General features: G+C 54.4%; 1 protein-coding gene across 3 annotated transcripts in view; it reads right to left on the bottom strand.

The window, feature by feature from the left end:
- The window catches only part of MINDY4 (MINDY lysine 48 deubiquitinase 4), a 102,702-nt gene that overhangs the window by 1,579 nt on the left and 86,529 nt on the right, over positions 1-14,594 (bottom strand). Inside the window, exons 16-18 of one of the 3 annotated variants that reach the window (XM_082692480.1) lie at positions 10,525-10,705; positions 9,901-9,973; positions 390-450 (exon numbers count right to left, since the gene is read on the bottom strand). In XM_082692480.1, coding sequence (XP_082548606.1) covers positions 402-450; positions 9,901-9,973; positions 10,525-10,705 — 303 coding nt within the window. In that variant the 3' untranslated portion in view covers positions 390-401. Of the gene's footprint in view, positions 1-19; positions 451-2,407; positions 2,820-9,900; positions 9,974-10,524; positions 10,706-14,594 lie in introns of those variants that run through there. The other 2 variants (XM_082692479.1, XM_082692478.1) reach the window with 2 other exon arrangements.

Genomic DNA, 14,594 nt, shown 5'->3' on the forward strand with positions numbered 1-14,594 from the left:
CGACTCTTTCCTCCTCAGCTGGGGTTTGACTCCTGCTTTATAGAACGCCAACCACCAGAAATAAGGAGCTCAGGGTGCCCAGGCTGACTGTATCACAGGCTTGACGAGGGGACAGGTGGCCCAGTGGGGAGCAGGGGAGGGATGCAGACAAAAAGCACACAGGCAGTCCCATCCTTGGCAGTCATGGCTCAGCTGGGAGGGAGCCGTAAGCAGCACTCTGGGCCCTCATCACAGTCCTGGGGGCCCTTCATGGAAGGGGCAGGAAGGTTCTGGATGCTTCCGCAGCACTGCTGGCCCAGAGTGGGGTGACACTCTTCTGAGAGACTTGTCCCTGAGGCCTGGGGCTCAGGTGTCACCCCCAGTGATGAGTGGTGGAGCCATAGGCTTACCCACAGGAAGGGTCACAAGATGGGGTCTGAGCCGTTCCAGTTCACCGCTGCCCCCTTCCACCTACAAGCAGAGTAGCAGGTAAAGAGTCAGAGCTGCCCAGGCCCACACGGGAACCATCTCTTGCCCTCACTTACCCGAAGGTCCTGTCTTAAGGGCTTTGAGGATTTCTGGTTCTAACCTCCCTACTTTGCCTCTCCACATCACACACAAACCTATACACCAGGCCCCCATGAAACACAAACATACCTAAAACCCCAGAGAGCCCAGGAGAAGATAGAAGGGGCAGGACATTCATTCGTTCATTCATTCGTTCTTGCCACAAGTGTTTATCGAGAGCCTGCTGTGTGCCTAGCACTGCAGGGCCCTGAGCTGATGGGTGTGGTCCACGTGCCCGAGGACACAGCCACCTCCCAGGGTGCCTCATGGTGGACTTGACAGCACATGGGAAGATCCAGATAGGGAGAATCCTGGAGGGTTCCAGGTGCCGGAGCCTAGAGAAGGCGGGAGAGAGGTGTGGCCCACGGCAGGAAGCAGGCAAGGAGGCACCACACAGGACCTGGGAGCCTCCGAAGGATTCTGGGCTTTGCTTTGAGAGCCACGAGAAGCCAGTGAAGGGCTGGAAGCAGCTCAGTAAAACACAGATTTGCATTTTTTTAAATTATTTGATGAAGTCTTAAGAAGCAGTATCATTTAATGGGCTAGATACAATTTTAATACCAGTCCAATTCCAAAATAAAAGTTAGTGGAGATGATAACCACAAAATGACCCAACACTTAATTTTTTAAAAATTTTTATTCACTTATGTATTTTTGAGTGCGTGGGGGGAGGGTAAGCAGAGACAGAGAGAGAGAATCCTAAGCAGGCTCACGTCCAGTGTGGAGCCCAGCACAGGGCTGAATCTCATGACCCCGAAATCATGACTGGAGCCTACATTAAGAGTCAGATGCTTAACTGACCGAGCCATCCAGGCACGCCCTAGCATATGACTTGAATACACGGTACACTCGTTTTCTAAAGCAGCCCAGGAGGATCACATTTCTAGCGGATGGAATGTTCCTGCAAGACCTGATCCTGGGTATCGAAGAGATACACATCCGTCCTGAGATCCAGGAACTTTGGAAGCAGATGTGGCATCTACCTCAACAGCAGTGCTAGGGTGCAGGGTTCGAACCCAGGCTCCTGAAATGCTTTTCGCAATGTTGAGGCTAGCGGAGGGAGCACACTTTTTCAAAACCTGATGTTTTTCTTCTGACAGAAGTCAATCCGTCAATGGCCAACAGAAGGGGGTGGAGGGAAGGAAGTTTTTCTCATTTTAACTGTGCTCCTGCTTTGGAGAGTCCCAGCTGCCTGAGGTGGGAGCCTCGACAGGCAAGTGAACAGGGTCTCCCAGGGGAAGACGGGAACACCTCCTGACCGATCGCTCAGAAGGCCCACGATGTTTCAGCAGTGGTTGGTTGTAAACCCAACCTTCTCCACCTTTATGAAGAGCGCAGGCTCCCTCTGGACTTCTTTCTCCTTCCTTCCTCAGGCTTCTGCTCTTTGTCTTTCTTCACGACCCGTGCCTTGCTTCAGTGGCCACACCAATGTCTCTGGCTTTTCGATGGAGAGGGACAGCCTTCCAGAGGCAACGGAACTCGTACTCACTCTGCTCTTACCAAATTACTTTCCTCTTGATTATAGGCACCTTCCTGGCATCTGTAAAGACTGTATTTTCTTCTGTTGAATTTTTTGCACACCTTTGACCAGCTTCTTCCTCTTCAAAGGAGCCAAAAGATTTCTCATCATTTGAAGACAAAAAATCGTGGTGGTATTTCTGTGTGTCTTGCTCCCATGGAAGGGTTTGGTGTGGGAGATACTTGGCCTATCGTCTGTTTTGGAACAATTACTATCCCGCTCGACTCCGACCCCCACCCACCCACTGTGAGGATAGAAGGAATATGGGAATTTAGTGTTTGTCACAGTCCAGACACAAGATGCAGCCCTGCCCTGCGTTGTGAAACATTTTTATCCAGACTGTATATTAATGCTGAATTGCATCTTTCTGTTAAAATCCTCAGCATAAAAGGCTGAAACGGATAGACGGTAGGAGAAAACCTGCCAAGCCAAGACTGTTAACACTGTTTTAGGAAACTAGTCCTTCCAAACTACCTCTGTGTCGCTCTTCAGTGTTATGGATGATGCCTTGTGACAGCAAGAGAGCCCACTCAAATGGGGTGGTAGGACTTTTTGACAACCAACCCTTTCCTTCCTGTGTAAAAGCCTGGGAGATACCCTTCACACCTGAGCCATCGGACCCAGGAGAGCCTTCTGGTCACAGATGCTCAGAAGCGGGTCTGGATGTGCAAAAAATTTTGGACACATTCCTCGGCGTTTTCTCCGGACTAAGTGCTGGAAGACCAACCTTAGCAAGACGCACTCCAAACACAACCTGTAATGAGACACATAGCCCTCCTGTGCTTGTCCACCGACCCTGCCTCCCCTTAACTGTCAGTCATGGAAATGGTCGGCGCCATTGCTCCCCCGACGGGGTGGGGGGAACTTAAGTGATTCTGTGGGGGGGACTTAAGTGATTCTGTGGTGTCCGCTTGCTTTCGACTATTTCCTGAGCTGCTACAGGTCAGCCCTGGGGCAGATCTAGAGGGATCTATTAGGTGCTCCGGGGCTGGGCCACTTTGAGGGGCTCCACTGGCATCAAAGTGTCTGTCACTGCTTGAGGAAGAGGCAATGTGACTGTATCTGGAGATCATCAACATGGCTGGAAGTCAGACCACGCCTTGGTCATCAAGCAGCTACTGCCTGCACTGTTTGATGCTGGGGCCTGATGATGTCACAGGGTGGCCCCTACAGGTGCAGCCAGTAGGGAAGACAGATGAAGCGCTCAGTCACACAGCTGAGCAGGATCTGGAGGTAAGGCCCGCTGGGAAGGCATGGTGCTGACCATGGGTTCCCAGGGACTAGGCAGACTTACTGTGCCAAGTGTGTCAATAGTGCGTCCGCAATACGTGGCAATGTGACCTGGGGCTTCATCAACTCTACCATGCAACATGAGATTTTCAATTTTATTTCTCTGTTCCTCATCTTTGCAGTTTTGAATCATGTCACTAAAATCTTTTATTGCTCTATTAAGATTTATAGGTGAGTATCAGCCTCTGTAAGTTTCTTATCAAAGTCTTACACACTAGGTCTATATCCTGAATCCAGACCCCTGGGAAAGCATCAGAAAGGAGACATGGATGAGAGCGACATTCTGCCCGTTGCCTAGCTCCAGGCAGGCATCAGGGTCCCAGACTGCAAAGGGAAAACTATTGCCCAGACCAGAGTGGTTTCCTGTCCCAGTCGTGGTAAGAATGGGCAGGGGTGGGGGTGTGGGGCGGGAGTCAGAAGTCCGTCAGATTTCTTGTTACCATAAGGTCTAACTTCAACCTGGTCCCCAAACCCTTCTCTCATCCCTCCCCACCCCTCCCAGCCTTCACCCTCCGCACTCTGACAGGCAGAGAGAAGTTCCTTCTATGAGCTCCCCATTTGCAAACAGCTCAGATCCTGGCAACATGGGGTTTGACTTCAGTGCAGGGGTGAGTCACATCTCTCTACTACTAGAGACATCCATGCCATTCCAACAGTCACTGGATCTTACAGTTAGGTGGTGGGAGTTAACGCTTAGTTTTGAGGCTTTTTACCATAGTAACTAACCCACCCAGCTAACAGGTACCAATGAGGGGGAAAGTATTAGAAACAGCAGAGAAATGTAGTTTACAGTTGATACAAAATCAAAGCAGAGATATTATTTAAATGGCAAGAGCTGAGACATGGGGGTGCTGTGCTTGTGTGAGGATGAATGGTTCCCTGGTAGGAAAGTCCATGGCCAATTACAAGGACAGTAAACAGAGCTCTGTGTATGCAATTAGGGGCAGGCAGGGGAGGGCAGGGATGAAACGGACCCGCAGACAGCACAGCGGGCAGAATGAAAGCTCACTCTCCCAGGGTTAGTTCAGGAGGCTGAGCATAAGAGTTCCCAGCAGGATTTCTTGACCTCAGACCACTGACATTGCGGGATAATTTTTATTCTGGGGCTGTCTTGTGCATTGTGGGATTTTTAGTACCCTCCTCCCCTCAGCCGTGATACCCAAAAGATGTCTCCCAACATTGCCAAATAGTCCCTGGGGCACAAGATAACCCAGTGGCTGAGGACCACTGGCTTAGCAGTCGAGCTCCAAGAAGATGCTGTGGTCCTTAGAGCTTAGGGAGGCTCAGCATCACAAAGAGGGCCCATCTCAGGGCCACAAATGAGGCCCTTCCCTCCCCAGGGCCAAAAACCACAGCTGAGCAGGGGTTGCCCGCTCCACAGACTTTCAGCATTGATGACACTAGTGTATCCTGGAGACAGATGCCTAGTAGAGCTGGTATCAGCCAAGAGAAGGGCACAGGCCAGGTTTTAAAGGTCTCACCAGAGCTGACCAGTAGAAATACACCACAGAACTCTTGCTCACTATGGGCTTCCAGGCAAGTATCCTTTTGTGCAAGTTCCACTTCCTGTACTCTAGCCACGGGAAGCAGAAGATTCTGGAATGAACCCCATAGGCTATCCCTCCCTTGGGGGCATTCGCCTGTGCTGTGCCCTCCACCCGGAACAACCATCCCTCATCCCCACCCACAATTCTTCAGGATCAGATCCAAGATTCCTCCTTCTAGAAGTGTGTTCTGACCCCCAAGCAGCCTGGGGGGGTCCTCTCTCAGCGCCATATTGTCATAGGGTCTTCCTCCCCCAATGAGACTGTGAGCCCCTCAAGGACAGAGCTGGTATCACTGGCCTCTGTCCCCTCCAAGACAACTCAGGGCCAAGTGCCACTAAATGAACACAGCCCTGCCCAGCGGCTATTCCTTCTGGGGCTCCAGGGGCCCAGGGCGGAAGCATCTTCGTTCACACTGCGGTCTCTCTTGCCTTTGACCCAGGCAGTCACAGAGCCCAGCCCATGGCCCTTGTCCTCTCTTGTCCCTTCCCTTGTGCCTCCTCCTGACTATCCCTTCTCCCACACACGCACGTGCACCCCAATGGTCTCCAAAGGAAAGGGAATGCTTCTGCCTCTCTTTTTTCAACCTCGTAACAGCTCGAGGAAGGGATCCTTCTACCCCTCAACAGATGAGGAAACTGAGGTGTGGAACAGAACCAAGCCTTCTGGAGGTCATACAACGTGACGCAACAGAGCCAGTGGAGGTACTGCATCATGGTGTTGAGTGTTCTGTGAACCTAACCAGGGTGAGGAACACAGCAGGCAAGTGTGTGTGCAGGTTGTGGGGCAGGGAATCAGAAGAGATCAGCTGGGGCCAAGGGAGCACCCAGGAAACCCTCTTTTGGTGGGTGAGAGACACTGTGGACAGGGTACCTGGGCAAGAAGTGTATCAGCTGAGGCATGAAGACTGGCATAGCAGCCCCCTCCCCCAGTGGGTGGGGGTACAGCTGACGGACCTGGGCACTCAGCTCCAGCCCCTGGAAGGCACTGTTCCCAGCTGAAATTATATTTTCAATTTCTTGTCTGAGCCTCCAAACAGAAACATCTGTGGCCCAGCCCCAGGCCCTGGTTATGTGTTCTTTCCTCTTTCCTCTGGACCACTGACAACTGTTTCATTCTCTCCCACTCTGGCTAGGCTGGAAGCTCGAGAGGTCACAGTGTGTGTCTTGTTTGGAAATCACCATAAATGAGTCTGTTTTTGCTGAGATGGTCAGAGAGCAGCGGGAATTGCGTGGGGTGGGGGGGGGGCGGTGAGGGGGGTGGTGGACAGACCCCACATTCCTGACATGAGGGTAGGTAATGGGAGACTCCCTGAGGTCCAGACGCGGGTCACATTTGAGAGCAGAGATGGCATGGGACCTGGGATCATTCGACTTAGGGTGCTCTTCCCCAGAAGCAAAACCAACAGTCCGCTCTTGTGTAATGTCACTGTGGTAACAAAGCCAGGTGGCGGGAAATCATACTGACCGCTCAGTGACCTTCCCCTGGGCTGGGACAATGCAAGCCTAAGCTTCAGGACCTGCACTGTTTGTGACTCAAGGTATGGCCTGGGGCACAGAGCTCCGCTTCGCATACCCTGACATGTGAAAGGAAGGGCCATCTCAGGTAGTGTCTAAGGGCCTTTCCGTGGACCTCAGCAAGCTTCCAGATGGCCAGGGGTGTGGTATGCTCCGTGCTGGGTCGGGGTGAGCATCAGATGTCCTTAGCAGGCAAGAGAGCTAGGTTTAAGGGTAGGCAGCACATTTCTGCCTGGATTAGGAGAGAGTGGATCATGAACTTGACTTCTATTCAATTGTGAACTCTCCCAGAGCAAGAACCTAGAGTCTCATCTGGCTGTTTCTTCCATGGAGTCCAGCCCAGGGATTCCATGAGGTTGAAGTGATGGGCCCAGGGGTCTGGTCATCTTGCGGTAATGACCCGAGATGTGGCCTGAGTTCAGGCCATGACGCCACATGTACCCCCTTCCTGTCAGGGTGGGGACCTCCTATGGGCAGCAGGGCTCATCCCCCAAGAGGCAGGGCCCTTTCTCCCCAGGGTCTTCACTGACCTTGAAGGCCACTTTCCCAAGTTTCTCCCTTTGTTCGAGAATCTGGGATGAAAACAAAACGCAAAGCCTTTGTAATCCAACCCCTTGGAACAGGATTCCAGGAGGCCGGGCCTGCTGTTTCCCATTACAGTGGTATGTTATCTGATGGGTACTGGAGGGAGGGGGGGGATCCAGCATTCCCACTATCCACTCACCCACTTAGCTTTTCTGAGAATGATGCTGGGAAAAATCTCACCACATTAACATCCCAGGTGGGCCCACCATGGTGGGGCAGGTCGTAGAGGTCATAAGAGAGGCAGACAGCTGGTTTTAGGAAAGTCCTAGCAGAGGATGGATACTCCTACCTGGGGGAAGGTGGGGGATGGGGTGGGGCTGCCCCCAGGGCCAGCAAGGAAGGACCCCTGGCCCAGAGTATTACAACAGGCCAGATGCTTGAGGCTCAGCACTTCACCTGACATCTAACTTACAAGACAGCCAGAAAGGGCCACAGAGGGGTAGATGCTACCCTTACTTGGCACCAGAAGTTCTGAGTGTGGTCCTGGGACAGCAGCACCAGCAATTCCCAGGAACTCCCCAGATATGCCAATTCCCAGGCCCCACCTAGCTACTGAACCAGAACCCATGGGGGTAGGACTCACTGATGTGTGCTCTACCATATCCTTCAGGGATGCCTTCTGAAGTCTGAGGATCATACTCTTCCCAATGGCTGAACCACAGATGGAGACAGGTATATCAGAGTACTGATCCCCACATCCATCAGGGGCTAGGTGGAGTCTGGGCCCACAGAGCCGCCAGGCCAGTTGTTCTGAACCCTGTGTGCTGCACAAATGTGATTTTCTATCTGTGACAAAGGACTAGGAAGCACGGCTAGAGCCACACACTGATAGTGAGCAGGGACAGAAAAGGGCAGGGCAGAGACTCAGCCTATGGACCATATGCCCCAGGCCAAGGGATGGCTCTTGGCTATAGGCAGCGACCCCATTTTCCCCCATCATTTCACTGCACACAGTGACAACTGGGATGGAGGAGCCCTGGGAGAAGAGGACAGCTGACAGAAGAGGAAGAGATGCTCCCGGCCCATGCTCATGCTCAGATGACCCTGGACTGAGCTCCCCGACAAAACAGAGCCCCAAGTTACTGCTAAGCACTGGACAGTTAGGGCTGAGCCCAGAATGTCCAACCCCTGAGCTGGAGGTACTGGTGAGTCCTGCAGTGGAACCATTCTTGGGACAAGAGGAGTGATTCCAGATGGGGCTGTTGGAGAGGTCCCAGGTGGTGGTCCCCCACATCTCCTACAGAGACAGTTGAAAGTCTTTGGAGTCGGGGAGATGGGCGGAGCCTGTGCCCAGGGTGTGGTCCACAGCCCTGCTTGGGAGGCCCACCTGCAGGAAGGATGCCCTGTGGCCTCTCACCCCGTCCTGAGGAGGGTGCCAAGGCCAGTGTCACCTTCTCTTTCCAGTGTTGCCCTTCTCTCATCACCTGGAATGAGTGGCCCTTTGTACATGAAAGGAAAGCGACCTGCTTGGGCCCTTAATCCGCCCGACGAAAGAAAAGCCAGCACATGACCCCACAAGAATGCTTTGTCCCTGGCTCGGTGGGCAGGCAGGAGGACGGATGAACAGATGGACGAATAGATGGGGTCTAATGAGGATGTCCCAGCATCTCCCACATTCCCTCCCTGGGGTTTCCGCTGTGACCGAGGCTCCAGTCAAGGGCTCATGAACCTTTGGCTGGGCAGCAGCCCAAGGCTGCGAGCGAAACGCCTGGGATGCAGGTGGTCAGAGCCCCAGCAGTATCCATGTCCTGCACCCCAAGTTAATCACTTCACAGTTGGGGACATGAGGTTCCGTCTGAGGTCACACTGCGGCCCGGGGTCACTAAGACACTACCCGTGAGAGCTGTTTACAGAGCACCTGGTGGAATACCAGGTGCTCTCACAACAGCCCCACGCCGGGCTCTCCATTTTACCAGTCTTACAGCTGACAGTGTGAGGGACACACGGGTGAAGAGTGGAAAGGATTCAAACTCTAGAACCCCCACGGACCACGTGCAAGTTCTAGCACTTCCCCAGAAGGTACTGGAATGCAGACCTCCATCCTCCCCAACTTGCTCCTCCCACTGCATCTGAGGCCTCCAGAGTCATTCCACAAAGGTTTTGTGAAGGGCCTGCCTGAGGCTGCGGTGTGGGTGGGGGTTGGGAGGGTGAGGGGAGTGGGGGGTGCGGGAATGGGACCAGAGCTCCGACCCCACAGCCCCCCAGAGTACTGTTTCCAGCCCTGGGGTCCAGTCAGTGGGATCCTGAGTGAAGGGAGCCCCAACACACCCTGAGCCTGAGCTGGAATAGGGGAGTCAAGGACCTCCCACCGTGTGTCTGAGGCTCTAGGGCACCTCGGGGTTCAGAGGGCCCGACCCACACCAACAGAACGAGTGGGTCTGCTCCTCCTGGACACAGAGGGTGCTGCTGCCACAGGAAGCCATCTCAGGGCGACCCCCTGGGGACCGCAGAGGAGCTAGGCCCTCTCCCCTTCCCATCCTGCTCAAACTCCTCCCATCCCCTCTCCCACCTGTATCCTCCCTGTCCTCCCTCCTTACCGGACCTCACAGCACTCACTGCAGGTGCCAGGGATCGCCATGAGCAAGGATGAGCCTCAAGAAACACCTACGCATTCCCCCCACCCCTGCCACAGGGGCAGCCCCAGAAGCTGTCTGAAGACACAGTCACATCACACAGACCACACACTTCTCCACTTGAGCCACAGAGACCACGAAAGGCTACGTACAAACAAGCCCAAAGCCCTGCGCCTTTCCATTCTGTGGAAGGCCTGCCTCACCACAGACTCTTGATTGGGGCAATCCCGAAACCCACCCTCCTTCCGGTGGGTACGACCACCCTAGCCACCATACCTCCCAGGCACTTAGGTGAGCTTCCAGAGCCAGAGACAGACCTGACTCACCTGGTTCTGATGCAGAGCTCGATGGGTGGGACGAGGTCATTGTCTCTGTCCTCAGGGATGGTCTGGGTGGTGTCTGGGGGCCGGGAGAGAGAGACACACACACACACACACACTCATTAGCCCGGGGTCTGAACTTGTGGGTCAGCACCAACAACCCAGCTCCTGGGACCTGACTGTTCTAGCACCTGCTCTGCTTCTCATCTTGACCGGACCCACCCTTGTCCCTGTCCCACTGCTTCTCCTCTGGACCACAGCTCTCTCCTCACACCTCACACCTCCGGTCTCCACCCCACCCTCCTGCTCCCCGTCAGCCACCAGCATCATTCTTTCTAAAACTCATCTGATCCTATCCTTCTCCTGCTCTAAAATCTTCCATGGCTCCTCATTGCCCATAGAAGAAAATCCGAACTTCTCAGCATGGTATTCAGGGCTCCCTACTCTGAGTTCTCAACTCTACCGTACACCTCTAATGCTACCAGCTTCTCAAGGCCCTGCTCTGGCTCTCCTCCGGTAGGAGGATACACCAACACACGCTCTCTGATTCCCCAGTGTGGACACAGGTCTGAGGGCCTGTGTTGTTCTCTGCCCGCCCCGAGGAGACGCGGGCCGGTGGGGATGGCGCACCAACGGTCAGCCGGATCTGCTCCTGCTGGTTGGCCAGGCCATCGTAATAGTACAGGTCGAAGAGCCTCTCGGCCCTCCAGTCCCGCAGGAGCTCTGGCTGCAGGCTGAAGAGGACGCTGAAGTGGCTCTCGCTGCACACCACCCAGATGGGGAACCTCGGCGTCTTCAGGAAACAGCCCACCTGCAAGAGGGATGCAGCGCAGACAGAGTTGCCGTTGCTAGCCCCAGAGAAAGGGCCCCAGCATGTTCCGGCTAACCTGGGTTGGGCTGACCTCAGAGATACCAGAGGGGGGTCCCGGACTCTGAACCAGACTGCGAGTCCCTTGGGCTGCTCACAGACACGGCTTGTCCCCCAGAGCCATGCCCGCCTCTCTCAGGGGCTTCCCCTCACCCACGGTCAGGCTGTGAGGTATGCCGGCCTGAAACCCCGGGCACCCACACTGCTTCCTCTCCCATACTTGGCTGGCTCACAGGGCTGCCCAGCCTGCCTGAGAAAGCTCCTCTGCAGCCAGCCGCTCCTCCCCAGATGATGACCTCCCCACTGGTTCTTCCACAGCCACACCCAGCAGCCGCACCAGCCTCTCACCAGTCCTCAAACACGCCAGCACGGCTGGCCCCTGTGCCTGGGCACCCCCATCCCCCATCTAGAGTGCTGGGACACCTCTCCTCCCCTTCCAGGTTCTGCATCACCCAAATGAGCCAACCAGGAGCATGAATCACCCTCTAGCTCCTGGGTGGGGGCTACTATGTAACAGGTGCTAGGTACCCAGTACCTGCCTGCCCTCCTGCAGCACATCACAGCCTCACCAAGAGGGAGGCCAACCTGCCTCCCAAGCACCAGTCTGTGCCCTTAGCACCAGGGGCAGGGGTTAGAAGCCAACATGAGCAAATGTTTGACGAGTGAGGGTCCTCATGCATGAAGTGGAACTTGAACTAGTTAGGACTTTACCTTGAAGATAGGTGGGCTTGGAGCCACAGGGCGACGGGAGAGGGGTGAGCAGTCTGTTGTGGGGGTGCCAGGAAGGAATGCCCAGAATCATCCATCCGGGGACTAGCAGGGCATTCGGGAAAGAGCGCGGGGGAAGAGGAGGATAAGGAGCTGGGACTTTCTGATCAGAGACTCCCTTGAAAAGCTCCCCGCAGAGGGGTGTTCAGGGAAGGCAGATGGCACGGAACATGCCCCAGGACCCTCACTGCTGCTGCTTTAGGGCAGGGGAGTGTTTAGGGCAGAGGAGCAGCAGGGGCCCTCTGCAAAGTCCTGCGCAGAGGTCTGGCTGGCTCTGCCCATCAGGCTCTCTGAGCTCTCTCCCAGTCACCTGTGACTCCCTGGGGCTGCTCCTCTCCCAACCCCGGGCTCTGGTTTATTCGGCTCCGTGCGTGCCATGGACCAGGCTGATTTTGGCCTAATCCCCACCAGCCCCAGGGAGATGTTTGCATGCTCAGGTATTTACAGCCACAGCCTGCGGATTAAGGAAAGAATGGGAATTATTTTTCCAGTGGGGAGAAGGGCATACTTTCTCCGGCCTGTCACAGGAGAGTGGCCGAGCGGTCTTCCTGGGGCCCCCTGGAGCCCCTCCTGGGAGCTGACTCTAAACTGGGGTATCTCGGACAGGAAACCTGCGCTTAGGTCCCTAGGAAAAACTTGCCCACAAACAGTGGCCTCCTCCAGGGGGTAGGATGGCGATCTTTATAAGGTGTCCGTTTTCTCATTTTCCAAATGTCCTGCCCTGCCCCACCCCCACCTGGCCAGTAGGGCCCTCAACCCAGCCCCTCGTGACATTAAAACGTGATTCCAGAGCCCTCTCCTTGGTGGATGTGGGGGAAATAGATACCTCAGAGGACGTGGCCAGACGTGCCTAAACCCCACTGCAAACTTGGCTCCCATTCCGGGCTCAAACTTTTCTGGTGAGGGCCTCACCTCGAATAGGGAGCCTTCTCGGGGACCCAGGGCTCATTTACTGCAGGAAAAAGAGCCGTGCAACCTGCCAGAGGGCAGGCGTCTGCATAATCAGCCACCCTGAATTTTCCAGGAGAGGGGACAAAAGGGCAGCCTGCCATTTATTAAACGGTCAAAAGATTATGGGGGGAAAAAAAAAAGCTGCCCAGAGATTTTATAAATGAGTTTTCTCATTCAGGAGCCCCCTCCAAGTGGGTGACATTTTCCAAAGATGAAATTAACTTCCTCTGGGTTCCGAGGTAGCTAACCAAAGGCCCGCGGCAAAGAAGGAGGGTGGGGGCACATTTCCTGCAGGACAGTCTGAGGCTTTCCTTCGGCAGGGGAACAGAGGGCACGATTAGGAGTCACTTCTAAAGGGGGATTCTCAAATCTTTTGTAGGGGTGAGACGAGTGAATGCCCCCACACCTCCCTGCGGACTGCCAGCTTAGAAGCCCTAATTTAAAAAGAATGAACACTTGATTGCCAGCAGAGTTGCCGTCTGTCATCTCTGAGGGTGACTGTCCTTCAACATGACTTGTGTTTCAGTCCCGGACATTACGCTCAGTGATGGGGGTACAGCAAGGAAGGAAGCAGGACCAGTCTTGTCCTTGGGGGGGGGGACTCCCTGGATTAATCGGGAAGGCAGATAGTAATCAAATAATCATACAGACACATTTGCACTGCCCTGCCCCGAATCTAAGATGCCATCAGAGTCACCATAATTGTTTGTTTCATGAAGAAAGCAAGCTGGCAGCTAAAGTCTGACACCGTCAGCGATTCCAAGAGTGCCTCAAAATCCCAGAGATGTTCAAATGCACACAAAGTTTGCATCTCAAAAGCAATAAACCATGACACTTGAAACCAAGGGGAGGCCTGTGAAAGAAAGCAGTAAGATTCTGTATTGGAGAGGGACCAGGTGGCAGGGGACCATGAGAGCAGTCCCTATTCAGATGGATTGATGAGGTCAGGACAGGCTTCCCTTAGGAGGTGACACATTTAAGTCAAAATGTGAAGGGAGGGAACAGGTCTAATCCGGCCTCGTAGGCTATGCTAAGTTTGGGCTCTTAGTCCCTGCATTAGTTAGCTGAGGCCAGCAGAAGAAAGTTCCACAGACCAGGTGGCTTAAACAACAGAAATTTGTTTCCTCAAAGGCCTGGAGGCTGGAGGTCCAAGATCAAGGTGTGGGCAGGTTTCTCCCGAGGCCTCTCTCCTTGGCTGCCGATAGCCGTCTCCTCCCTGTTTCTTCATGTGGTCTTCCGTCTGAACCTGTCTGGTTCCGAATTCCCTCTTCTTATAAGGACACTACTCAACTGGATTAAGGGTCACCCTAAGGACCTTATTTTAACGTAATCACTTCTTACAGGCCCTGTTTCCAAATACAGACACATTCTGAGGCTCTTCATACTAGGACTTCAACATGTGAATCTGTGAGGGGACATAATTCAGCCCCTAATGGCCTCAGAGGATGGGGAAACCACTGACAGGTGTGAAGCAAAAGAATGACGTGAGTCAATCTACTCTAATGTTAGAGGTCACAGTGGCTTCAGGGAAGGACTGGAAGGGGGTGGTAAGCTCATTAGTGAGCTCTGGGGTGGTGAGATGGAGGCGTAGTTCTAATGAGCAAGACCATGGCGAGCCCATGGAGGACCAGAACACACAGCCAGGCTGGGGCTGGAGGCCGGCTAGTTCAGTAGACGGTGCACTTCTTGGCCCAGAGCTTCCTCTTCTTCCCCCCAGACACGTCCAGAGTGCGGGTCATCTAATAAGCTCACTGACAGACGGGACCTCCCTCACCCCCAGCCCCCACATACTCAGTGAGGGCCCTAGAACCAGGCTCCCAGCCAGAGGCTGCCGTGAGAAGCCCCAGACAGGGTGAATGACAGGCGGGCCCGCATCTGCCATCTGTGAGAGAAAGCCTAAACCTTAAAGGAACAGTCCCATCTTGGGTGCCATGCCACGAGCTGTCCTAAATGCCAGACCTTCCCTGGGGCCACACTGCTGCTGCCCCATGGAAGGGGCCCAGCTCTGAGTGTGGGTGCTAACGCTTCCTGGATTCCCTCCACAGCCAACATGGCCAACCATGTAGGTCCAGAGGAGTTCAGTGACAGAGGAGATGACAGGCGGAGGTAAGGG

The sequence above is a fragment of the Mustela nivalis genome, assembly GCF_964662115.1.
Source record: "Mustela nivalis genome assembly, chromosome: 12".
Classification (NCBI taxonomy): Eukaryota; Metazoa; Chordata; class Mammalia; order Carnivora; family Mustelidae; genus Mustela; species Mustela nivalis.